General features: G+C 45.7%; 1 protein-coding gene across 2 annotated transcripts in view; it reads left to right on the top strand.

Moving 5' to 3' along the window:
* The window catches only part of NEGR1 (neuronal growth regulator 1), a 304,619-nt gene that overhangs the window by 121,572 nt on the left and 157,770 nt on the right, over positions 1-25,277 (top strand). For both annotated transcript variants that reach the window (XM_075506660.1, XM_075506659.1), the window contains exon 2: positions 24,480-24,712. In XM_075506660.1, the coding sequence (XP_075362775.1) occupies positions 24,480-24,712 (233 nt within the window). The remainder of the gene's footprint in view (positions 1-24,479; positions 24,713-25,277) is intronic.

The following is a 25,277-nucleotide window of genomic DNA, read 5'->3' as shown; positions in this document are numbered from 1 at the left end:
AGCCTGAGGGCGGCACGTCAATGTTTGAGGGACGGTGTGCTAGCAAGGTCCTTCCGTCTGCTGCCTCAGTGGAGGTAGGGGATGGAGACCCATGCGGCAGCAAAGACGAAAGGGTTATGGATGTGTTGGAAACCACGGAAGCACCTGAGAATGGTCATGCAGGAGTTAGGGCTTCTCCCCCCAGAAAGGTGGCGGGATCAACAGCCCAGCTGAAGTGCATCTACACCAATGCACACAGCACGGGCAACAAACAGGAGGAGCTGGAAGCCACTGTGCAGCAGGAAAACTATGATATAGTTGCCATCACGGAAACATGGTGGGATGACTGGCACAACTGGAGTGCCGCAATGGATGGCTATAAACTCTTCAGAGTGGATAGGCAAGGCAGGAGAGGCGGTGGGGCAGCCCTGTACGTTAGGGAGTGTTTTGATTGTCCAGAGCTTAATGATGGTGACAATAGGGTTGAGTGTTTATGGGTAAGAATCAGGGGCAAGGCCAACAAGGCAGATATCATGGCGGGAGGCTGTTATAGAGCACCCAACCAGGATGAAGAGGCAGACCAAATATTCTGTAAGCAGCTGGGAGAAGTCTCACAATCGCTAGCCCTTGTTCTCGTGGGGGACTACAATGTACCAGATGTCTGCTGCAAATACAATACAGCAGAGAGGAAACAGTCTAGGAGGTCCCTGGAGTGTGTGGCAGAGACCTTCCTGACACAGCTGGTGAGGGAGCCAGCTAGGGAAGGCACCCGCTGGACCTGTTGTTTGGGAACAGAGAAGGACTTGTGGGTGATGTGACGGTTGGAGGCTGTTTTGAGCATAGCGATCACAAAATGATGGAGTTTTTGATTCTTGGAGAAGTAAGGAGGAGGGTCAGAAGAACTGCCACCTTGGACTTCCGGAGGGCAGACTTTGGCCTGTTTAGGAGCCTGGTTGACAGAGTCCCTTGGGAGGCAGCCCTGAAGGGCAAAGGAGTCCAGGAGGCCTGGACGTTCTTTAAGGAGGAAGTCCTAGAGGCGCAGGAGCAGGCCGTCCCCATGTGCCGAAAGACTAGACGGTGGGGAAGAAGACCGGCCTGGCTCAACAGAGAACTTTGGCTGGAACTCAGGAAAAAAGTTTATGACCTGAGTTTATGACCTTTGGAAGAAGGGGCAGGCAACTCAGGAGGACTACAAGGATATTGTGAGGTTATGCAGGGAGAAAATTAGAAGGGCCAAAGCCCAACTAGAACTTGATCTGGATACTGCCCTAAAAGACAATAAAAAATGTTTCTATAAACACATTAGCAACAAAAGGAGGGTTAGGGAGAATCTCCATCCTTTATTGGATGCGGGGGGAATCATAGTGACAAAGGCTGAGGAGAAGGCTGAGGTACTTAATGCCTTCTTTGCCTCAGTCTTTAACAGTCAGACCAGTTGTTCTCCGGGTACCCAGCCCCCCGAGCTGGAAGACAGGGATGGGGAGCAGAATGAAGCCCCCATAATCCAAGGGGAGATGGTTAGCGACCTGCTGCACCACTTAGGCACACACAAGTCTATGGGGCCGGATGGGATCCACCCAACGGTACGGAGGGAGCTGGCGGCAGCGCTCACCAAGCCGCTTTCCATCCTTTATCACAGTCCTGGCTCACCGGGGAGGTCCCGGTTGAATGGAGGTCAGCAAATGTGATGCCCACCTACAAGAAGGGCTGGAAGGAGGGTCTGGGGAGCTACAGGCCTGTCAGCCTGACCTCGGTGCCGGGGAAGGTTATGGAGCAGATCATCCTGAGTGCCATCAGGCGGCACGTACAGGACAACCAGGTGATCAGGCCCAGTCAGCGTGGGTTTGTGAAAGGCAGGTCCTGCTTGACCAACCTGATCTCCTTCTATGACAAGGTGACACGCCTAGTGGATGAGGGAAGGGCTGTGGGTGTTGTCTACCTAGACTCCAGTAAAGCCTTCAACACAGTTTCCCACAGCATTCTGCTGGAGAAACTGGCTGCTCATGGCTTGGACGGGTGTACACTTCACTGGATAAAAATCTGGCTGGATGGCCAGGCCCAAAGAGTTGAGGTGAATGGAGTTAAATCCAGTTGGCGGCCGGTCACCAGTGGTGTTCCCCAGGGCTCTGTGTTGGGGCCAGGTCTGTTTAACATCTTTATCAATGATCTGGATGAGGCGATGGAGTCCACCCCTAGTCAGTTTGCGGATGACACCAAGCTGGGCAGAGTGTTGATCTGCTGGAGGGCAGGAAGGCTCTGCAGAGGGACCTGGACAGGCTGGATCCATGGGCCAAGGCCAATTGTGGGAGGTTCAACAAGGCTCAGTGCCGGGTCCTGCACTTGGGCCACAGCAACCCCATGCAACGCTACAGGCTTGGGGAAGAGTGGCTGGAAAGCTGCCTGGTGGAAAAGGACCTGGGGGTGTTGGTTGACAGCCGGCTGAATATGAGCCAGCAGTGTGCCCAGGTGGCCAAGAAGGCCAATGGCATCCTGGTTTGTATCAGAGATAGCGTGGCCAGCAGGACGAGGGCAGTGATCGTGCCCCTGCACTGGGCACTGGTGAGGCCGCACCTCGAATGCTGTGTTCAGGGTTGGGCCCCTCACTCCCAGAGAGACATTGAGGGGCTGGAGCGTGTCCAGAGAAGGGCAACGGAGCTGGGGAAGGGTCTGGAGCACAAGGCTGATGGGGAGCGGCTGAGGGACCTGGGGTTGTTCAGCCTGGAGAAAAGGAGGCTGAGGGGAGACCTCATCGCTCTCTACAACGACCTGAAAGGAGGGGGTAGAGAGGTGGGGTCGGTCTCTTCTCCCAGGTAACAAGTGATAGGACGAGAGGAAACCGCCTCAAGTTGCACCAGGGGAGGTTTAGACTGGATATGAGGAAAAATCTCTTCACCGAAAGGGCTGTCAAGCACTGGACCAGGCTGCCCAGGGAAGGGGTTGAGTCCCCATCCCTGGAGGTATTGAAAAGCCGTGTAGATGTGGTGCTGAGGGACATGGTGTAGTGGTGGGCTTGGCAGTGCTGGGTTAACGGTTGAACTTGATGATCTTAAAGGTCTTTTCCAACCTATACGATTCTGTGATTCGATGATTCTATGAGTTTGAAGATAACTATGGCAGCTTTTAAGTTCCCAGCTTAGGCAGCAGTGGCAGGTTAGCTGTGGGAGCTTGGAGCTTGGCACAGGCCGATTTACCCTGTTTCACAAACAGGATGATTTTCCCCAGGGGGTTGCGCAGTGCCATGCCCAGCACGGCCGCCATCCCCGTTTAAAGCTCCCGTGGGTGCCCCGACATTCCATGGCGCTGGGGCAGCAATGTAAACCTCTCCCCACTCACTTTTCTTTTCATAAGCTCTTTCTTAATAAGCCAGTAAATTTCAGTTAATTATCTCTCCTGTGTTATAAATCAGACTAAATTATTGATGTTTGCCTAGTTGTCTTAAAAAAGAAACTGTATTTTAAAATTTTGTGATGAAGGTACGACTTTAAGATATGGAAAAGAGGTTAATGCCTGTGTGTGTTCTTTATGGAAATGTTTTTTATTCTGGAGTTGCAGATATTGCTTATGAGACACAAGCTGATTAAACTCAGTTGTATGTGGCTCTCAAAGATTAATAGCCTCATTCTGATTCATGCTATTTATGGTGCAGCTCAAATGTTTGGATTTTTTTAAATACTGAAAAGATGTAGAGCAAATGTCTTCCAACCATCCCTGCTCACCTCCTAGACTGACTATATTCCACCTGGTTTTGGAATAGTTGCTTAAAAACATGTATTGATTTCTAGCGCACTCAGCAGCAGCGCTAATAGCACTAAGAGTGCATAGGTAGATGTGGTGTTGCCTGTAGGCATCTGTCTTTTTTCCTTGCTTTTTTTATGCCATTGCTGGAGTAAGGTCTTTGACCCTAGTTCTTATATAAAAATGTTTGCTTATAATATATTGCTTATAATATATTGCTTATTTATAGCAACAGGAACTTCGACAAGTTCCTATGCAGTACTCGTCGAAGCAAAACCATTAGCTGATGTGAGTCTGCTAAAGGACAAGTTGTGATATGGGACTAATGTTGGTGCCTCTCCCCTGTCCCCGTGTACCTGAGGACCAGCATTCCTCTGTGGCTCTGTGTCCGAGTCTCTGTGTTATCTGCGTGTGGCTGCTGCGTTAATGACACCCACAAAAGAAAGGAACCTCAGAAATCTAAAAATGGCTCAAAGTGGGCGAGCAGCTGAAACCTCTCTAAGCTCTCTGGCAAGCAGCATTTAAAGTATTTGTCTGGGAGGGAGTAGGAAAGGTGGATGAGCAGTCACAGGAAATGTAGGTCTTTCTAGAGTCACTCTTTGCAAATGTCATGGTGAGGTTCCACCTGTAGTTTCAATTATTTCTGCCCCAAACATGGTCAGGTTTGGGGTTTGTTTGCTTGTTTGTTTGCTTGATTCCTTCTCTTTCCCAGCGCTCTGAATTCAGCTTACCTCTGAAAGTCAAGCTGAATTCTTTCCAGTTACATTTAATAATAATAAAAAAAAAGTAGCTGTTTTTTATGCTCTGCAAGGCTATAACCCACTGGCATTCAGCAAACGCTTCTGTTCCTGCTCCGGGTGTAACAGAGCTGTGCTTGCTGACCGACTCTTGCCTGGCTCAGGGAATTGGAGAAGGAAACATATTTTTGCCATTAATTTAAATAAACACTGATAAATAGATGTGTTTGCATGTGTGGGATGAATTATTAAGCAAGATAATGTTGCCCCACAGTTCTTTCCAGAGCAGCATTCCCTTTTCTCATCCGAGATGTTCAAACCCAGCAAGAACAGACCAGGCTAGGGGAGTTTAGAGAATAGCGGGCTTTGCAGACACGAAAACCTGATTACAAACTGCCTTGCCTTCCCTTCCACCCTGACCTGATTTTCCCGGTTGCTCCCTTGCGGGCTGCGAAACCGGAGTCGGCGCAGCGTGCTGCTGAGCTCCCCGGGGCTGCGTTTCGGCGAAGCGCGGTGTCCACCTCTGCTGGGAGCAGGCGGGGATAGAGCGAGCTGCTGGTGCTGGGGAGGGACGGGGCAGCTGCGCGGCGCAGCGCGGGGGCAGCTCGCTCATCCCACGCGGCTCGGTACCCACCTGCCCGCCGTCCACAAGGCGCTACCCTTTAATGTTTGCCCTTCGGCCGTAATTCATTTTAGCCTTAATTTAGACACCTTTCTGAAAAGGCATATGCATCATACGTGTTTCTCTATCGTGATTATATAGCAATGGATATGTAGAACATACAGTGACATAGTTACCGAAGTAGTTATCATTTTATATATACATACAAACTCATAAAGAAATGGTTGTATAAACTGGATAGACGGACAGTGATGGTATAGCGGATCATTTTATTTTGTTTTGCATAACGCCATATTGACTGGAGTGGAGAAGGATAGGAAAGAGGAGCCGCAATTATTCAGCTAACCAATCCAGTTATTTATTGTGGATTTTTTCTGTGCAATCCAAGCACCTCCCGGTATTGGTGAGAGCAAATGCTCGCATCACCTGTGAGGAACCAGCTATCTCCCCTCCACCCGGGGGAAAGGGGGGTGCGGAGGGCCGCCCCCCGGCAGGACCGAGCCAACCGCCACCGCTCAGCCCTCCTCATCTCTCCGGGACGTTCAGCATCTTCTTCATTGGTCCCCAACGCCCTCCACGGGGAAAGGGGCTGCACTTGCACGGGAGGAATCTATGCCCAATGTGACTGTAAATACTTTGAATACTATTCCTTTAGCTACTGTTTATAAAACAAATGTGTACCCATCCGTTGGCCAACAATTATTTTACTTGTCAAAACTGCGTAGTAAGACATCATTTAATCTACAAACATAGGGAGAAAAGTTTGCAGCTATTCTGTCTAAACACGAATTTTAATGTGCATTGCCTGTTTTCCAGTGTGATGACCTCACCTGTTAATACACTCAGCACCTTAATGTGCCTCATACAGAGGTTATCAATAACTGATTCGTTTTATAAAAGTCTATTTGTTCTGATGTGAAATTCTTAACTTTCAAAAGATGTGATTCTATCTTTCCACCTCTTTTACAAGTAAAATGAGCAGGCAACATATTTTGAACATGAATAAGAAGGCCAGATATTTTTTTCAAAGGGAGAACATAAAGGGAAAAGAAAAAAGGGATTCCCACTAGTTCTTACTATTAAAAAGCTTGTTTTTAGGTGATGTGCTGAAGGAAAGTACTCCAGAACAGTTCCTTGTTACACAGGGGTTATGCAAATGTTGTCAGGCTATATCAAACTTGGCCTCGGAGCAGTCATGCAAGCTAAAGTCATCTCTGAAGAGATTCGAATGGCACAAATGGATTCCCCAGTAATTATAAAAACAGTTGCATGTCAGTGAATGTTTGTTTGGACAGGCTGTTCATCCTTCCTCTGTGTGCACTATCACTCATTTCTTCAGAAAACAGCCTGTGCTGAGAAATGCCATTTTTCTGCACCCAGTAAAAGGTACATTTAATTTCTCTGAAATTAAATGAAAACCGAAACTTCTCATCCAGGCTCCCTTTCCCACAAAAGGTTAGACCAGGTGATCTTTCGAGGTCCCTTCCAACCTGGGCTGTTCTGTGGTTCTATGAAATGACTACAGCGTCTCTATTTAAACAGGCTCGGGGCCACGTTGTAAGACAGGCATCGATCCAAGGACCTGATTCCGCACGTAGGCGTCGGGCAGCGTAGGGTTCAGATGATGCATTTGGCTCTCCTTGTCAGCAACGTGGTTGTAGATCTGGGGTGAAATCCTGTCCTCGCTGAAGTCAGCTGGAGCCTAGGAAGACAGGAAGAAAGATTGCAGCTTCTGTTATTTCCCTTCCAGCAGAAAAGTAATGGAAGTCTGGTTTTCCCACGTGCAGGAACTCCCGATGGTGCCGGTGCGCTACTGCCCACGCTAGTCTTTGTCGGGGTTTTGGTTTAGAGCAGTCCAGGAGAACGGCGGCATACTTAAAAGTAATTGTCATTCACATCTGCTAAAATCGTTTGCTATAAATTGCATCGCCATTTCAAAGACGGGATTTGAATACAGTCAGCGCAATGGAATTATTTACTGCGAGTACCGGCTACACATATCTGACAGAGCAGGCCTATGGCGTATGCGGACATAGACAAGTTGGGGTTTGTGCCGCTTTCCTCAAAGCTAGTTGAATATGAGGTAGTTTCCACTTGATTCTTTTTACGTTATAAATAAGAATCCACAGCAACAATTAGGAGCAGACAAAAACTTGGCTACGTGCTCGTTCAGTGGATGTGCTCTAGGACCGGCTCCGCAATATAGGGGAAGATAGTGGGAGATTTTGCAGAAAAATCAGCATGTCAGAATCAATAGCTGTGATTATCCTGCAGTAACTACGCTTAATGGTCATGGGCCATGTTCTTCAGACTGGATTACAGAGGCAAGCGTGTGAGTGTCTGCTGCGAGAAGATAAAGAGCACCAGTTGAGTGGAGATGGCGGTTTTGCTAAGTAATCGACTTCCTTGGCTGCCTTCTGTAAAAAGCTGAATTCCTCCGGTAAAATTTCTTTTCACAATGAGTGAGTCAAGTGGAAATACAGCATGAGAAATGAGAATAGGCTTCTAAGGTGCTCAGAAAAATGTTCATCCTATTAGCAGCACAGGGACAAAAAATAACAAATCTAGGCATAACATTTGAAGATGTATAATGTATTTAAGGCACCCTCTCAGATTTATAATAACCCATTCGTGTCTTGAACTCGGTCTGGTTTAAAAGACACCCATAGGCCAGTTCTTATTGTCTTACTTTATTTGTGAGAGTGGAGACCTTCCCATGGCTGTTAGTCTTGCTTTGGTGTCCGTGTTGCTCAGGTATGGCATCCTGCTTGCACGTATGGCAACATACCTATCGCGCTCTCAGCCCAAAGACACAGAAAATGCTGCTTTTACCGAGATAATTAAAGCACCCAGTATTGTCCTTGCATTTTGCACCACTAAATTAAGCATAGGAGGACACGGTTTCAGATGATACATGGTTTTCTTCTATAAAAACTAGAAAGCTAAGCACCACATGAACCAAGAACTCATTCAGGTTTATTATCTTCCAATGATTTCAAAGCCTTTTTGTTGTAATTCGCCGTTCTAAAAATAAAGACTTTATCTGAATCTTTTCCATTATCTTGCATGGTGACACTTATTTAAATCTTAAATGTGAGTAATACGGAAGGGATTGGATCCAGGATATATCCTTCAAATGATGGAAATTCAGAATATATAAAATGAGATATGAATTCATGAAATCCTTTGGGATGCCACCGTCCTTTATCTGCCTTTTCCTCACTTCACCATTGGTACTAGTGTATAAGCAGAGAGAGCAGGACCACCAAGAGGGACCTGCCAAATGCAGGACACCTCGCAGCGGTCAGCTAAAATTGTTCCGTTAGATGCTATTACAAAATACTTGAGACATGAATGCATTGCATCAGGTGCACAGGTTTCCAGCACGTGGCAGTGTAGAGTACAGTGAAAAGCAACCCCTTTGCATTTCACTGGAGATGTGCAGATCTTGATCCTGGAAAGCTCCGCTGGGGACCCGGTGGATTTTACAGTCCATTCGAGTGACAAACACAGCCCAGCAGCAGCAGAAGCGTTTCCTGAGCTGTGAGTTCTTTTCCCGAGGTATGGCCCGTTTTCTTGCTAGACCAGCACCATGTAAGCAGCATGAGGAAAAGTTATCGCAGGGAGGGACGGTGTCAGCCGCCCGTGACCCCTCTCAGGTGGAGTCTCGCTGCCATGGGGGGGTGGCCCGGAGCGACTGCACCTCGCCGAGATCTCCCCCGGGGGAGATGTTTAATAATGTTATTAATAATGTATTAGTAGTGCAACTATGGAGCAAGCAGCTGTGAGGTTCATCCAAAAATCTGGCTGTTGCTGGCAACGGCAACCTGAGAGATCTGTGTGCCAAGTTCGTGTATTTACATGAGCCAGCGCAGCTCCATCTAGAACCTTTTCTTCCTCTTTTAAATAAAGAGGTCATTCTCACTTCTCCGGAAAGATTCATTGTAGTGAAGGACCGCAGCACAATTAAATTTACCCTTTTTTTATTATTATTTACTACTAGTATTCCGAACAGTAGTATATCAGCAAACTAAATGTTCTAGGAGATAAGCACAGACGAAATGATGTATCAGCCCTACTAGAAGTCACATGAATTGAGTTATTTAGTTATTAGTTTGGGTGGAAAATTCTATTTCAGGAAAGCCTTTGAGATTTTTAAATTTTATTTTCATTCTGCAGAGGGATGAAGATAACTTCTCAAATATTTTCACAAAACCAGAATTGTTGAAATGGCCTTGTCTGCCAGCTGCACTCTCCTAAATTTATTATATATTGACCTGAAACGTGGTACACCTCCATGTAATCTCCCTTCTGCCTGACAAAGAGCAAAGATCTTAGTCATAGATCATTCTGAGTTTGGAGTAGGAACTAAACCTGGGTCTAAGCTAATGTCAGAAACTTCAGAGAAATAGGAGGCTTCTCTTGCTCTGCCTTTTGGCTTATTTTCATCATGATGAAAAAAGCAACCGTGGCTGGGCACACAAAGCACACTGCCAGGCTGCAGAGAAACGCTGCGAGGAAATGTGTTATTTGTAAAAATGCCAAAATACATTACAGAATGCCAGAATATTTTCATTCGGATGTTTTTTGATAACTTTTAACATATTTGCTTCATTTAAAAAAGCGAGGGAGTACTCAAATTCCTCCACGCACAGAAATACTCACCCGTTGCTCGGAATCGCTGACCTGGGCAGGGTACGAGTTAGCAGCTCAAGGAGCAAAGGGGAATAACGCTGACGTCGAAATGTGCAAAACCCTCAGCGGCGCTGGCGGGGCAGGGGTGCGGCAGCCGCTCAGCGACCCCCGGGACTCGGCCGCCCCGGGGGCAGAGGGGGTGCCCGGGGGGCCGGGGTGCAGAGCGTGCTGCAGCTCGGCCCTGAGCCCCGCTGGGCTGCGGATCGGCCGATGAGCAACTGCTTTGTGCTCTCAAATCGCATAAATGGTGGTGTTGGATTTTTGCTTGGTTTCTTCCTGGCTTTTTTTACATGCATTTTCTTTCTCTGAAATGCTAACAGTTACTCCTGTCTTTAGCGCGCAAAGAAAAGCAAATCAGAATAAACCTAAATTATATGTATGGGGCTGTAAGCAGCAGGCAGAAATATTCGAGATGGTTCTCGTGAAATACTTCTCCACAGGGAACAGGAGGCTGGACCCAGCTGGCCTCTACTGCAATCAGTGCAAAAGCTCATTCACACCAGCAAGCGCAGGTTTGATCTTTCTCCGTCCGTGTCTTCATCCTCAGTGTTTACCGGTTTGTGCTGGGTGGCTGTGGGAGGAGGCGAGCCCCCAGAAACGGGGCTTGTGGAGCTTCCCCCAGCACCGCCGGTGCCACCTTCGCTCCTCTGCCATCGGTCCTTCTGTCCCGGGGAGGAGGGAGAAGCCCCAGAAGGGGTATTGCTATTTTTTGTTGTCAGATAAAAGCCTTTTCTGATGGTGGGTGTTGCAGAGGAAGAAGAGATTCAAACCTGCACTTTGAACGGAGTTTTGCTGGGTTTGGCAACAACTACAGCGTAGCCCTTCCCCAGCGCTGCACGGGGCAGGTTCGCTGCGGGGCTCTTGGGTGGCTGCCCGGTTTGCTGCCTGCTGTGCCGCCAGCTCTCGCTGCTGCGCGTGCTGGTCCTAACCAGGGACCCAGAAGCAGCTCTTTCCTTTGGGCAGCACCTTATTTATACCGTACAGGAGCATCGTTGCTTTTAATTATTGTGTGTGTGTGCGATGCTTTTCCATGCGAAACAATGCAAAAGTTTGTTTTTCTGCTGAGAATACTCCAACAGCGCGTCTTTTGCAAGTGGTGGCAAAACAGCGTGTGGATACCCAGGGATGCAGATGTTTGGGGGGAACTTCTGTTTTCTTTGTTTTGCTTTGTTTTGTTGTCACCGAGCTTTAAAATGTTTTTGTATAAGACGCTGATTAAAGTGCAGGCTAATAACTTAGTTGTCTTGGTTAGACATGCAGGTACCTCTGTGGCTGGTTATTTATTTATAAACTTGCCATCTCTGCTATAAAAAGGTTTGTAATACCCCAATAATAAATGCATTCATCACGACATCTTCTGTAATCACTACAGTTCCTGAGCTGCTATTTGGCACTCCCATTCACCTATAATTTATGGGAAGCATACAATTATGTGTTATCACTACTTCAAGTGATTACTACACTGTATGTTTTTAAGATAATGGCATGAAACACCCCGTGATGAATTACACCTCTCTAGGTAGCTTTGCTTCTGTCATTAACTCTATTATTTTACTTAAACCAACCTGGAGAGAATTGCGTTGCAGTGTTGGTATTACTTCTCAGAGAAGTGTCCCAGGTCAATACTGATCCAATAAAGGACATGACACAGCACACAATTATCTCCCGCCTTGCGTGTCCTATCTACTCATAGTGTAGATATTATTATAAGGAAATCCTAAAATACAACTTGTTTTCACTTGGAAAGAATGTTTTTTCATTTTGCCTTGTTAGTGAAAAAAGCCTATCCAGGAAGAACATGTGAAACATAAAACCTGAATATTAAGAAATCCCCGGAGCCCGGGCAGCTGCAGCCTGGGTCACTGCTCTGCCTGGAGAAAGGAGAGGTGAAGCTATCACAGCTCCGCTGTGGAGCAGGAGCACCCACGCCTTTGCTCGTAGACTTTTTTTTCTCACGATGTTTGATGTGTTTTATACTTAAGAGCTGAGCAGGTAGAGACGATCTCACCGTTGCATTGATTCTGCAGGCCGACATCATAAAATTTCCCCACGTGAGGAGAAAATGCAGTGGTTAGCAGGTTCACCGTACTGCGTGGTCCCAGTGGCCAACCTGGCAGCAGAAGGGACCCTGCAGTATCAGGAGAAACGGTTGAGGCAGCCAAGGAAGCCGGGACGGCCTCCTCGCCAGCAGAAGGGGATCTCCTACCCCTTGTCAAGCTGCCGATAATGGGGTCTCCGGGCAGCGCGATGTGGAAAATCACCCAACGGAGCACAGATCTAGGGGGTTTTCCTACATTTTTCTTTTATCACGTATTTTAAATGACTGGTAAATAACGCTTGCCCTTTGTCCCTATCACACGTGCCTTTTGGTTTAGTCTTCTAAAACATTATGGAGGCAAGCGCAGAAAGGGAAGCAGAGCAAGTTTACGTCAAGGAGGTCCACGCACGTGGGAGCCCGCGGTTCCTTGCCCGGCCGCACGCCTGTCTCCTGGGGACCTCCCGCGGGGCCGCCTGGCGACACCGGGTCCTTCTCCTGGGTCGGGAGCTCAAACTCGGGCGGATATTTGCATTCGGTGCGGTGATTCTCCAGTCTTCTCCTAGACGAAGCTGGTAGGGGCTGCTCTCCGCGATGTCCCCTGCCCCAAAGCCCGCCTCACTCTTTCCTGCAACGTGCTGCAGCTGGTGTGAGCCCCGCATCACCGTGATGCTGTATTCATTACCAAATTACGGCTTTTATGGGGTTGTTGAGTATAACAGCCATCCGACACTCATTATTTTATCCTGAGTGTGTGTTACTGTAATAGTCTCCCGTTGTAAGCCCTCATTTTTTTGTCAGAGCTTATTGTGTCAGTGAAGAAACCTTTGTTTCATTTTAGCATTAAAAATAACGACTAATGTAGCTGTTCTGAAACTGAAATAAATGCAGTTCATTAGTACCATGGCTGTTTTAATTCAGTTATATATTTCTGGATGCTAAAATCCCTCAATAACATGCAGTGATACTGAAAATTTGGAAAGTAACATGGTATGCTCATGGAGCCGATGTTTTCTAATTCTCCAGGTATGATTCTTTGCCTTGCCATGGTCTCAGAGCTTATGTTGCTTTTTATGTCTTTAATTTGTGTTTCAGTGTTGTGTGGCAAAAAAGCGGGGGGGGGAGAATTGCCATCTGGGTTGGCTTTCACCATCAGAAGGAACAGCTGACTTATCTACTCCTAGAAAATCAACACGATTGGCTCTCGAATTTTCGAAGACCCCTCTCCCTTAAGAAAAGTGCAAAATAATAAGGACAAAACCATGCAGTGAATTGTTTCTTTGTTTTTCTGCATTGGCAATTTCTTCTTCATAATTTCTGGAAGTCAGTGTTTCTGTATCATAAATCTTTAGGAATTAATAAATATCAAATGCAGCAGCCAGCCCCTTTTTAATATTTCAAATAATATGATTAATCTGGGAGTTGCTCTCTGAAAATGAAACGAAGACTATCAGAACCAATAATATTGTGTGATATTGTCTCTGAGCCTTCAAAGAGAAAATATTGTGTGCTTCCATGAAATAATTAATTAATAACTAATAATTCTTAGCTTTACAATATACTGTTCTGTCATTTTAATATGAAAATATATCTGTGAAAAGGGGTGGGAATATTTTCATATAAATAAAAACAACAAATGAATTTATTGCAGTTGCGATACTGAGAGTTTCTCTGTCCTTGCCATGGAAGAAAGCCACTTCTTTGTGGCAGGAGGGAAATGCACATTATGGTCATGGCTGGTGGTTACGGTGAATGTTAGAGGCCAGGAAACCCCTGTGGAAGTGGTCTTTCGCCGGGCTTGGATGGATTGGCAGGTATTGAGGTTGACACCTATACAGATTAACATTCAAATAACATCAGCTGTAGAGCAAATTATATTTAAAATCTTGTAGAAGTAGAAGAGTAAACACTTTTGCTATTAGTTACTAATACTCTACTGATTTTCCATTTAAAATGTTTCAGAATTACGGATTAATCCATGCTTTATCTGCAGACAGATTTCCTAGAATGTCTGAAAGCATCTCAAGGCAGACAAGTTTATAAAATTAAGAAGCTGGAGATGTGTAATGAAGAAGGTATATTCTGCTTGCTTTCCCAGTCATTTTGTCCGGCTTTCTCTCTCTGCCTTGTCTTTTGCTTCACCCTCAGGCTGGCAAGTTCCTGGCAACTTTGTCATGGCCAGCTACAGAGCAGAAAATCTGACGAGTTCTCATGGTTAATAAACTATACCTCGATTCTCTGGGCGGTGGAAATGGCACAGGAGCAGAGCAGGGAGGTTAATTATGCTAATTACTCATGAGAAGTCAGGTAGCATGCATCCCCATCTATTTCAGGCGGTTTGGCAGACAAAAAAAGCTCATGCTGTTATCTGCTCCTTTTGGAAAAGTCCACGGGTCAGCAAATATTTAAAGAATTACCTCGGTTTCTCCCTAAGTTTGCAGATCTCCAGTTCTGAGCTGCTATTTTAGAAAGCAATGTAATGGACTGCTGAGAATGGCAGAAAGTAGAGGGTAGTAGGCTTGGAAGAACGCCTTTATTTGAAGGAGGTAATTACGAATAAGTGTATTGCTATGACGCTAAATGAATTATTTGACTGCAAACACTGGGTAAAAGACGCTCAGGCGTGCCTAGCCTGTTCAGCTTGGAAGGGGAGGAGATGCTACGACATCATTAGCTCCTTTGCTGTCAGAGCAACAACGGAGTCTGCTGTTTGCCCGAAGATGCCTTGGAGCAGAGGCTGTGGGAAGGGCGAGGCGAGGCTGGAGTCTCCGTCCTCCCCCCGCGCCGCGCTGGTAAGGGCAGGGAAGGTTTTGCTGGAGGGCCCCCTTCACCCCAAGCCACCCCGGGTGGCTTTCCCCTGCCGGAGCAGCTGCGGGGGGACCGGTCTGCTGTGGCATCTCCTTCCTGACGCTTGACGGGAGACTGGCTTTGGAGACTCTCCGTCCTCTACAGGGGAGGCACGCTGCCTCTTTTGAACCTGAAGAGCAAACTTGCTCTAAAAAAGGATTTGGTCCCAACTACGGTTTATGGTGCTTAAAAAGCAGAACGCACGCAGAGCAAAGATTAAAGGAAAAAGGCTCATTTGTGCATGTTAACACCCCAATGTATAATCAGAGCTCCTTCTGCCACTGACATGAAAAGACAAAGAACAACGGAGATGCTGGGACTTGCTGGTTGCGGAGAAGGAAAGCTGGTACAAGGGTGGGAGGAGGGAGAAAGGGGATGGTAGCCAGGGAGATGAAGGGGTGGTGGGAGCAGAAGCTGCGGTGGACACGGTGGCGTGGTGGGGCCAGGGCACGTGTGGGGAGGAGGCACGATGCTGGGCGGGGGTTCGTAGGGGAACAAAGCAGAGTTTGCAGTGTTTGCGGGACCTACATTAAACGCTGCAAAGTTCCCAAATGTTTTCTGTCAACTGGTGGCTGCATGGAGAGAAAGAGACTGAAATCTATATTTACAGAATCACAGAATCACAGAATGGTTTAGGTTGGAAAAGACCTTTTAAGATCATCGAGTCCAACCGTAAACCTAAGGCTGCCAAGCCCACCACTACACCATGTCCCTAAGCAGATCCGTTAGCACTACTTTTCTTTAGTCCCGACGTGCCTGGTGCCGTTTCAGAAATGCCGCAGCCAGGAGTTCGGGGTGGGTTTGGTATTTGCTGTGAGCAGGCGAGGGCGGGCGGCGCAGCACCTGGGGGTGAGCTGGTGCTGGAAGGGCGCACGCTCATATAAAGAATCCTCCTCGCATCTCAGCTGAGTGCTGCTGTCATTCTTTAAGCAGAAAGCATTTTTAAAGGTAGATCTAAGAACTTGGACATACAATGGAGGTGCTGGGCAAAGCAAAGCCAGTTATTTATTTTATGTCTGTTTTGGCTGCCGTGAGACAGAGTTTTGAGGTTCTGATTTTAAACTCCGTTTTAAAACAACTGCTTGTCTCCCCGGTTTTACATAAACTCCTGTTTATCAGACTTTCCAGAAACCGTCTGTGCAGATTTCTGTCCCGTTCGCGACAGAACAGTCTCCCTCTGCAGGATAATTTAACATTTGCATGTTTCATAAAGAAATAGTGTTGCTTCTTGGGGGGGGGGCAGGGGTAGTCTTCCTAAGATTAAGATTTTTAAGCCCTATTAAGTCTTTCTTGTTGCTAGTATCCTGTATGCCTTGCTTCCTGGGTGCAATTCCTCTGTAATATCTAACGATTGCTACACTTCAGAGATGATTCAGCTCCAGCGGCTGCAGCCGAGCGCTGGCCAAGTCTTCTCCCCAGCTGAGCTCCCGGTCCTCGGGTTCACTCTTCCCGGCCTGGCAGCGGGCAGGGCAGGTTAACGCCCCGAGAAAACGGTGCCGTCGGGGCTGCAGCATCTTTGCGCTCCGCGTACGCCGAGCTTGTGCCGCACAAGGGCTCTTGGGGCGGCTGGGGGGGTCTCGAGCTTCGGGCACGGAGGCAGCCGGGGCTTGGCGTGCGCCGGCCATCGATGCGTCAGCTCCCTGGTGGTCTGAGACTGTTCTGTAAATAAAATCAAAAAAAGCCGTGATGATAATGGGCAGCTGTGCAGGGTTTTTATGCAGAATTCCATGCTTTGAGCTGTAGTAGACATGGGAAAACTGATTTTGATCCCAAAAGCAAAAGGATCACCTATAATTGCACCTGAGTTATTTTTATTGTTCAGAGAAGTTTCCTTAGGGTAACAAACTTTTAAGATGTTATTCGTAAGAATCCACGGAGAACCCGGAGAAGGCATTTATCAGATCATCAGTAAAAGGACTTTGCAAAAGTTCTTAGCAGGTTTCTGGTGTGATTTTCTGGTTCTGGAGCTTGGATGTATCATTTTATGGGTGTTTTCTGGGTGTTTTTCTAGGCCCTGACCCTCATGTTTCTCTCTCCCCTTGCTGCTTAGCTCGAAGCCAATCTCCTTTAAAGCAGAAAAATTTTAGCAACACTGTTTTTTGCAAAGGTTTTCTATGTTCTGAGGAAAGTGGCTATAACTCAATGCCAAAACCAATTTCACGGGAAAAAAAAGATGCTGTAGTAAGCAATAACAACTCTGTTAAGTGCTTCACATCTGCTTTGGTGAACATTCTCCCACGGCAGGGTGATGGAAAGGGGATGCTGTCATCCCTCGTGGGTGTTACAGTCAGCTCCTCCAGCTCCCAAAGCACCAGTTATATAAAACCATACAAATTTTCAAGTCAAATTCTTCTAGGTTTTCAGGGAGAAGAAAGGATTCCAGGACTTTCTGTAAATGAGATGGAACTTTTAACCTGAACTGCAACGGGATTACTGCTTTTGGAGACACAGCCCACACAGAATGAGTCACGCTCTGACCCGGAATGCGTGTCCTAGCGTTTCGGGGAGGTGTTTTGTGGAGGAAGCCTCTCACGGTATGGCACTGGTGTCTCCTCTGAGTCGGAGACGTGTTTGGAATGGCCCCGCAGCGGGGCAGCGCCGGAGCCCCGGGTGGCATCTCCCGGCGGGCCAGCTCTCCCGCAGCTCCTCGCGCTCAGTCCCAGCCCGGGAGGGAGCGGAGCAGGAGCGGGTGAGGCGGGAGCACTACATGGCGGCCCCTGGGGCTGATTTAAAGGGTTGCGTGGCTTGAATTTACCTACGGATTTATGAGGCGGTTTTTAACTCACTTGTCCATTTAGCTTTGCAATCCAGGTCACGTCAGTAGTTGCACAAGAAGTGAGGATAATGGTAGCTTTTGGTCCGGCTTGAATGAAGATTTTTTTCATTTTAAGCACTGCCCAAGTGCTATCCAGACGTGACCCCGGAGAGCGTGTTGAAGGCTGTTTGGAGATACGCCTATGTCAAACGTTCACGTGATATATGGAACGTGGGAAGGCTTCGTGTGCGATCCCGTGCAGCTTGTTTCAAGGGCAGCGAGGTGGGAGCTCCAACCCTGGCCGCGCTACGAAGGCTCTTGTACAAAGAGACCGTGTGCAGTTTTAATTAAGCAACGGAGAAGAACTGGTTTTTACAAAGATTAATAGGTCTATGTTTTAATTATGGGGAAATAATAGACTAGAGAGCTAAGAAAGTAGGAGGTATCAAAAAGAGAGGATTAAAAACTTTAAGGAAGCTGGGTGAGACTATATTTTTCTGTAATTACAAATTACAGAAGATCATCCCCATTAATAATGATCGGAAAAATAATAAAATACCTTCAGCCGTATATGACTTAACATTAAAATCTATTTTTTATGCTTGTTGCGTAGAGAATTTCTGATTACAATCATCAGTTAAAAAATAAATTGTTCTTTTTTCCAATCTTCCAACTTTAAAAATAGAAGAATTATCTTCTGATGTCAGCTATAGTTTAATCAATACTTTTCCAAGCAATGTAAAGGTAAAAAGAGCAAAAGTCGCTTTTATTTAATGATTGTTATGCTTTCTGTAATTGTGCTACAGTGTTAGTATTAACTTCTAAAAATAATTGGTCCTATGCATAAATTTTAAAAATTACATTGCAGAAAATGTTGCCATGCTGCGCAGGAAGTTTAAAAATAAACAGAATTGAAGGAAAGGGAGGAAAGGGGGAAGAGAGAGAAGCCCGCTAATCTTTGCAGTTTCTACTGGCTGTCATCTTTGCAATAAATTATTTCCCATACATTGCTGTAAGAGATGTTTTATTGTTGGACTTTATCAAATATCAGCATGCTTTGGCTTGAATCGTCCGCGAGTGATCGACCACAGCTCCCTCCTGGTGCTGACCTCTGGCAGGACCAGCTGTGCACCTTCAGTGAGGTGATCCCACAGGGAGCTGGGTGTGCTGATGTAGAACTGGGCATTGATCTGGTGTCATTACTCAATGTATTTATGGTGCTTAAAACTAGGAGAAGTTGAAGAAGAGTTGGGCTCTTAGCTTGAGGCTCAGACTCATCCTCGGGGATCTGCAGTGGAAGGCTGCCAGCTCTTCATAGGTTCACATGAAGTCAAAACTCTGCTCAAACTCACTTCTCAGGTTTGCTGAAAACTTGTGTTTCAGTTCCCTGAAACGTCTGGAAGACTTAACGGGCAAATCGTTCCCGAGCGCAACCCCAAATTTTTTTTTAGTAAAACTTAGCTTGGCGACCCCTGTTTGAGGGTTTGTAACATATCTTGCTCAACTGGACTGCTGCAGTCGTAAGGAAGTGGAGGTTTTGGTGGAGGACTTTGGTTAGCATTGTCCTGTGCACGTGCACCCCAGGCGCAGAGCGCGGGCGTTGCACCGCCCGGCTGAGCTGCACCCCGGCACGTGCACGGCAAGGGGCAGCGGGGCCCAGGGACCCGTTCAGCTGGGCTCCTGGTAGTTCTCATCGGGTTCATGTGCGAGGTCCTGTCTCTTCGTAGCTGCCTTTCCTCCCCGGTCCTCACTCACGAGATGGCTGGGCTGTCGCCGAGCGTGCCCTGATCCCTGCCGGCGCAGTGCCGTGGAGGGGGGTATGGACGGGCAGGGCGTGCACGTGCAGCGAGGCAATTTGTCTTCTTGTAGGAGCGGAGCCATCGTGGGGTTTCAGTCAAAAGAGCCAATGCGTTTCCAGATGTGTTCATGTTCGTGCAATGAAAATAATACAGAGTTATCACTTATTCTCTGCAGCTTAAAAAATAATGTTAAAATACCGTTCTTAGTTAAAATGAAGTGCATCCAGAAGTATCTGAAAGATACAACTGTAGAGAGAAGTGCGGAGGTTGCGTACAAGGTCGGTCGCGGTATTGCAGTCTGAGTCCATGTGCACTGGTCGGATCCCATGAGCTCGCTTGAGGTCGGTATTTTTGTTGTTCTTGGTGTTTATTCTTTGCAAATATCCAACCATACAAAATTGGTTGGTTATGTCACACAAAACATACATGGAAAGACTGCTCTTCCATAGAAAATTATAAAGGTATGGGGGGGAAAAAAAAGACCAAGCCTTCATTTAAAGGGGAAAAAATCCTTATTTGTCCTTATTTCTGTTCCTCTGCGATAACTACAGTGCAGAATCATTGCCTCCAATGGCCAGGAACACACGTGGGTGAATGTATAGTCCAAGTTGCCTGCAGAATCCTTTTAAGCAATAACTGCATTTTCAGAAATGAGAAGTGATTTGCAAACAGAAAGGGATTAAACTTGTTAGATTAGAAAACATTTCTGAGATGAATCATTTGATTGCTTCTTCCATGGAGTAAATATGCACTTTATCCATTGCATCTCACGTGCGTAGTAGGAGAATACAGCATGTTGGCTGCTATTTAATTTGAAGGGTATCCTGTGCAAAATATTTCAGCCAAATTCTGCAACATTTTCAAATCCGTTCAATCCCACAGTGTTAGGGAACTTGCATGGGTTTTGAATAAAGGTGGAGAAAGACTGCTTTGGGGTATTGAAGGAGATTGTCTGAGGTAAGATATTTAACCTGTTTGCAAAGAACCTTTTTTGGAATATCATTTTTAGTTTGAAGCCGACGTTATTCCACAATACAGCATGCTTAGTCAGGGTCTGAACAATATTTTAGAAATAACTTTTGTGATTTTGTTTTCATCAAACTCGAAAATCTCCCTGAACAAGTAAAACTCTGTTCCATTTTCAGTCCTTGGTTTTCATGTTTTATAAGGCAGTTGTATACTGCATATTTTTTGGTAATTGGGGGGTATGAATGAAAGTTGATTTTAGCAGGTTTTCGTCTCTATCCATGACACCCAGGCACCTAGAAATTAATAAAGCAAAATTTCTTATTTGTTTTAGAAAGTTATTTTAAGAAAATCCCTTTGTATATCAGGTAAAACAGCAAGAGGTCTCATGTTCCTTTCTGCACTGCTGTATCTTGCCTTTTCTCAGCAGGAAAGTCTTGATATCAAAAGGGCTGTGTTTATCTGAAAAGTTTTGGGGAGCCTTGGGGCTTTCGGAGCAGGTGCCGTGCAGAGGCTGTGAGGATGCTCCGGAGCTGCCGCGACGGCAGCCCCAGGCACTGCCCTTCTCAGCGTGGTTTTCAGGTGGTTCACTTTGCATCTGATGAGAATTCCACTTTTGCCTTTAATTAATAACCCAAAATTTCAATTCTTATTATCTCTTCTTTTTTTTTTCTTAAGCAAGGCTAATTTTTTTCTTACAAGCTGCACAGGGAGCAGGCAATTTGTAAGGCGAGGCTGGTTTTGTGTGCTGGGAGAGGAGGAGGCTGGTTTTCTCTCTCGTGGGAAGAAGCCATAGTGCTAAGGCTTTCTTGCATGTTTTAGATGTGTGCGTGTATATAAACAACGAGGGAGTTAGGTAAAACAGTAACCGGTCACTGAAACTACAGGCTACCTTCAAAAATACTCATTTATAACTGACTGTATCCCACTGCTGCAGAAATACCAGTAGAAAAGAAACACACTGTAGAAAAACGTCAGTGAATCTGAGGTTTCTCTGCTTCTCCCCAGTCTTCTGTTCATTAGAATCAATTTGAAAATGTTCATAAGTCTTTGAAAGCGGCTCCTTGCCTTCTCCCAATGGGACCAGACCCTACAAAACTCCTCCTGCAGGGATTCGCAGACGTCTGCTGCGCTCTCCATCCTCAAAGTGATACTTCCCCGTGACATCCCAATTCTCTGCTATATAAACTGTGATTTTTTATCCTGTATCGTACGCAGCTTCTCTCAGAAGCCTTTCAGATTTCATGTTGAGATCATTAATTAAATGAATGAATAGCTTTTTCATGATCCATTTCTGAAGAATTTCAGCCTGATGCTTCTAGTTTCTTATTCCTAAAGGGAATGTCATTTCTCCCCTTAAACAATACTGCCATATGCTTAAGCTACGAAATCACCATTTTCTCCCACCTAACAGTTTCCATAGTTGCGCTATTTTAATGTTTTATCAAAGAGATGAGATCTATTGCATTCTCTTCTGTTGGATTTCCTTCATATAAAAACCCTCTTCATTAAATAAAAATGTCCCGTTAGTCTGTTGCACTTTGTATTACCTTCCTTCAACTTTTAAAGTTGTTTTAAAGCCTTAAATTCTATTGTGGGCATGGGGGTTAGCCTAAAATTTGCCTGATTCACTCTCCTCATTTCCTTAAATGTAGATAATACATTTATGATTTCCCAGTCACATAGCATCATTTTCAGATAGTTTAAAAAAACCCCCACGTGCTCCTGGATTTGCGGTTTCGTGCTCTCAAACGTGACTCCGTTAAGGTTTTTCTCCGCCCTTGACGCCATTAGCTGCTCTGCCTTTTCCTGCATGCCGGATGTCACCTTCTTTATGGAAAACTGGAGTATAGTGCTCATTTAGTTTTTGAGCCATAGTTAAATATCCTTAACCTCACTGCAGACAGGCTCAGTCTTTTTCATCAGCTCATAGAAATAAAGTTCCTTCTGCATGCTCTCTCCTTCCTTTTAACCCCTCACTTCTCAGCCACCAAGAGGGACTCTCCTTGCTGGCCGTTCCTCCCGGACACCCTTCTCCCAGCCCTATTTTCCCATGCTCTTTACCCAAGCCACCACCGTTTTCTTTTGCTCAGGTCTCATCTCCTGTCTCCAGTCTTCCTCTTTTTATGACAAACATTTCCTTGTCTATGGCAAGGTGGTACTTGAAGTATCTCCAGTGTTTGTATTCCCCTTGTATTCTCATACACACACAGTGCTGTGCTCTGCTGGCGTTTACTGGTTTTCTTCCCATCGTTATATTTTCTTTCCTCACTTGCTGCTCTTTCATGTGTTTTCCTGGCTGCTAACAAAAATCATCGTTCTAGCTGAAGGTCAAGAGAGCATCCCTAGGCGGCCTTGCCTAGGGATTGCTTTCGCTGTCAAACACTGCAAAGTAGAATATAGACTGCGTCATCCAAGCATCAGTTGACCATCCAGTTAAAATGCCCATGGGATTGAGGAGTGGTCTTTAGTGTCCTTTCTCTCTCCTGCTCTCCCACCTGTCCCCAGTGTCACTCCCCTCTTTCCAGATGACAGAAAAGTTTGATGGCTACTCCAAAGCCATTGGTTGCCCTAAAAATTAGAGCATCTCCTGGGACCATTTTTATCCTGCCAGCCTGCGTGCCACTGAGCGGCTGCTCCTTTAGCTCTACCAGCGACCCGGGTTCCTCAGCTCCGGTACAGCCTTGCGTCCTCCGGCATCACCCCGTTCCCCCCGGCCGCCGCTCTGCCCACCCGAGGTCCAGGAGCACCGACCTCTCACACCAGCGCCAGCTCGCCTCTGCGGGGATCCTGCCCCAACAAACATCTGCTTGCCTTCTTATTTACTTGCTTGTGCTAAGAAGTACCGTCAACGTTATTCACCAGCTTCTTACCACTTTTTCTACAAAGTTTTAGTAATTGCTTGATGCCATGCTGTTCTTAGGACTTGTCAGTGACATTTAATAGTGTCCTTCACAGTGCAGTTCTCTTCATCCCAGTGTGCAAGTGAGCAACTTAAGATGGAAAGCTATTTTAGAGAGGAATTACAAATGTTTCCTAATTCGCAATACAAAATATTGACAAGAGCAGCATATTGCAGTGCCTAATTACCTTAGTAGAAGGTTATACTGCTGTTACGCCTGGGTGGCTTTTTTTTTGGTTGCATATCTACAGAAAAGATTTTTAATTAACATTGACCTTTAATACTCCGACTGTTTTTTTAATCTACAGATGGTGAAATGGATTACAAATTAGATTTTGCAATACACCTTGTTCTTTATATTTCTCAGCTGATTAGTTTCAGACAGTTTGCAGCACCTACACTGGTGTGTTCAGCTCGCAATTCCCTCGCAATCTCCGGTGCCATGTTCAAACCCCCGAGATATTGTGTAGAAATGCTGTCAGACTCTTCAGATATACATGTTTTCATTCTCCAGCTGTACTTTTTCCTCATTTTAAAAAAACAAAGTCTTTACTTTATGGAAGAATATTTTTGAACTAAAATTTAGAAGGAAAGGAATCTGTGTGGGGTGCATCTGCTTCTGATTGTAGGGGTGGTGTTATTTACTGAGCTCCGATTAAGGTGACTATTATACCCCACGGAGCACTATTTTTAGTGATTGTTCTAACAATAATTGTACAAAAGCTAAAGTGTGGCATAATAAACAAATCATACGCATTTGAGTCCCAACCGTACCAAAGATGTTTTGAAAAGTATTTAGTAGAACTGTGCTTTATATTTCATTGTTGTTGTCAGCAGGGAAATCCATGCTAATTGAATCTACGTTTGCTTTAAACGAGACGTCTTGAATATGATTGGCAACAACAAATCCAATAACCTTTTGAAAAGAAAAAAATATTGGTTTGGATTCTAAGATGTCATCTTAGTTTTTGGTGGAAAAAGCCTCTTGGTTCCTTAACGAAGCTAGCAGAAGTTTATTGTGTCTTAGGAAAAGGACAATAAATTTGCACAGGCGCACATGCCTACTCCTGATCCTTACGGGCTGAAACTGGAGCAGAAAGGGCTGCTTGGATGAAGTCCTTGAGTCCAGTTCAGAAATAACTGAGACTTTCTACCTCCTGCTCCACTGAACACTCACAGCAGGAAAATCGGAAAGGAAGAACGTAGCAGAAAAATAGAATTACGTTTATTGTGTGTTTGTAAGATAGGCTTTTGGTTTTATGATGATTTGTGAATTAACAAATGACTCACGTTTTGAGGTTCAACTCTAATATATTATAGCTGTATTTGGTCTAAAAATCAATAGCAAGTCAATGGTATTTAAAAGCTCCTACATTTTCATACTTATGGTTTCACCTTTTTTCTCAGGTGTTACTTGGAAGATGGAGCTTCAAAAGGTGCCTGGCTGAATCGGTCGAGTATTATTTTTGCTGGAAGTGATAAGTGGTCAGTAGATCCTCGAGTTTCAATCGCAACAGCAAATAGAAGAGAATATAGCCTGCAGATACAGGACGTAGATGTGACAGATGACGGTCCATACACTTGTTCTGTGCAAACTCAACACACTCCTAGAACGATGCAGGTGCACTTAACTGTACAAGGTATGTGTTTAAACCAATTGCGAATTGTTATTGGAGATGTACTGGAAAAAACTAATTTATAGATGGGAAACGTCAGCTAAGCACATTTTAAAGCTTTTCTTTCTTTCTTTCTTTTTTCTTGGATGTATGTAGCCATAGTCTGTATGTGCCGTTGGCTCTGGGCCCCTGCAAATAGATAATTAGCCCAGAAGGGTCTCCAACTTGCCAAAACCCTCAGGTTTAAATCCTCACTCCTGTTCTGCTGACAATTAGAACAAGATGTAAAAATATTAGAGGAAAATACCAGTACAATAGTCGAGGTATAGTTCCCCGCAGTGGTACTCTGCAGGTATCTGTCAGTTTGGTATAGGGCTCCTGCACGGCTCAAAACTTGGTTGTTTTGCATGGTATTCAGCCTAGTCACCATGTAAAGGGGCATACTCAGGTGCTGAGTTCACAGAAGGTTTACAGCCTTTGCATTTTCACATCGATACCAAATATTGCCAGAAACATCCTCATTTCCTTTCTGATGTCAAGATGTGTTCAGAAATAGCCAGTGCTGCTGCTGCAGCACGCCACGGAGGGG

Source organism: Mycteria americana, chromosome 7 (genome assembly GCF_035582795.1).
Source record: "Mycteria americana isolate JAX WOST 10 ecotype Jacksonville Zoo and Gardens chromosome 7, USCA_MyAme_1.0, whole genome shotgun sequence".
Taxonomy (NCBI): Eukaryota; Metazoa; Chordata; class Aves; order Ciconiiformes; family Ciconiidae; genus Mycteria; species Mycteria americana.
This window is presented reverse-complemented; position numbering and strand designations above follow the sequence as displayed.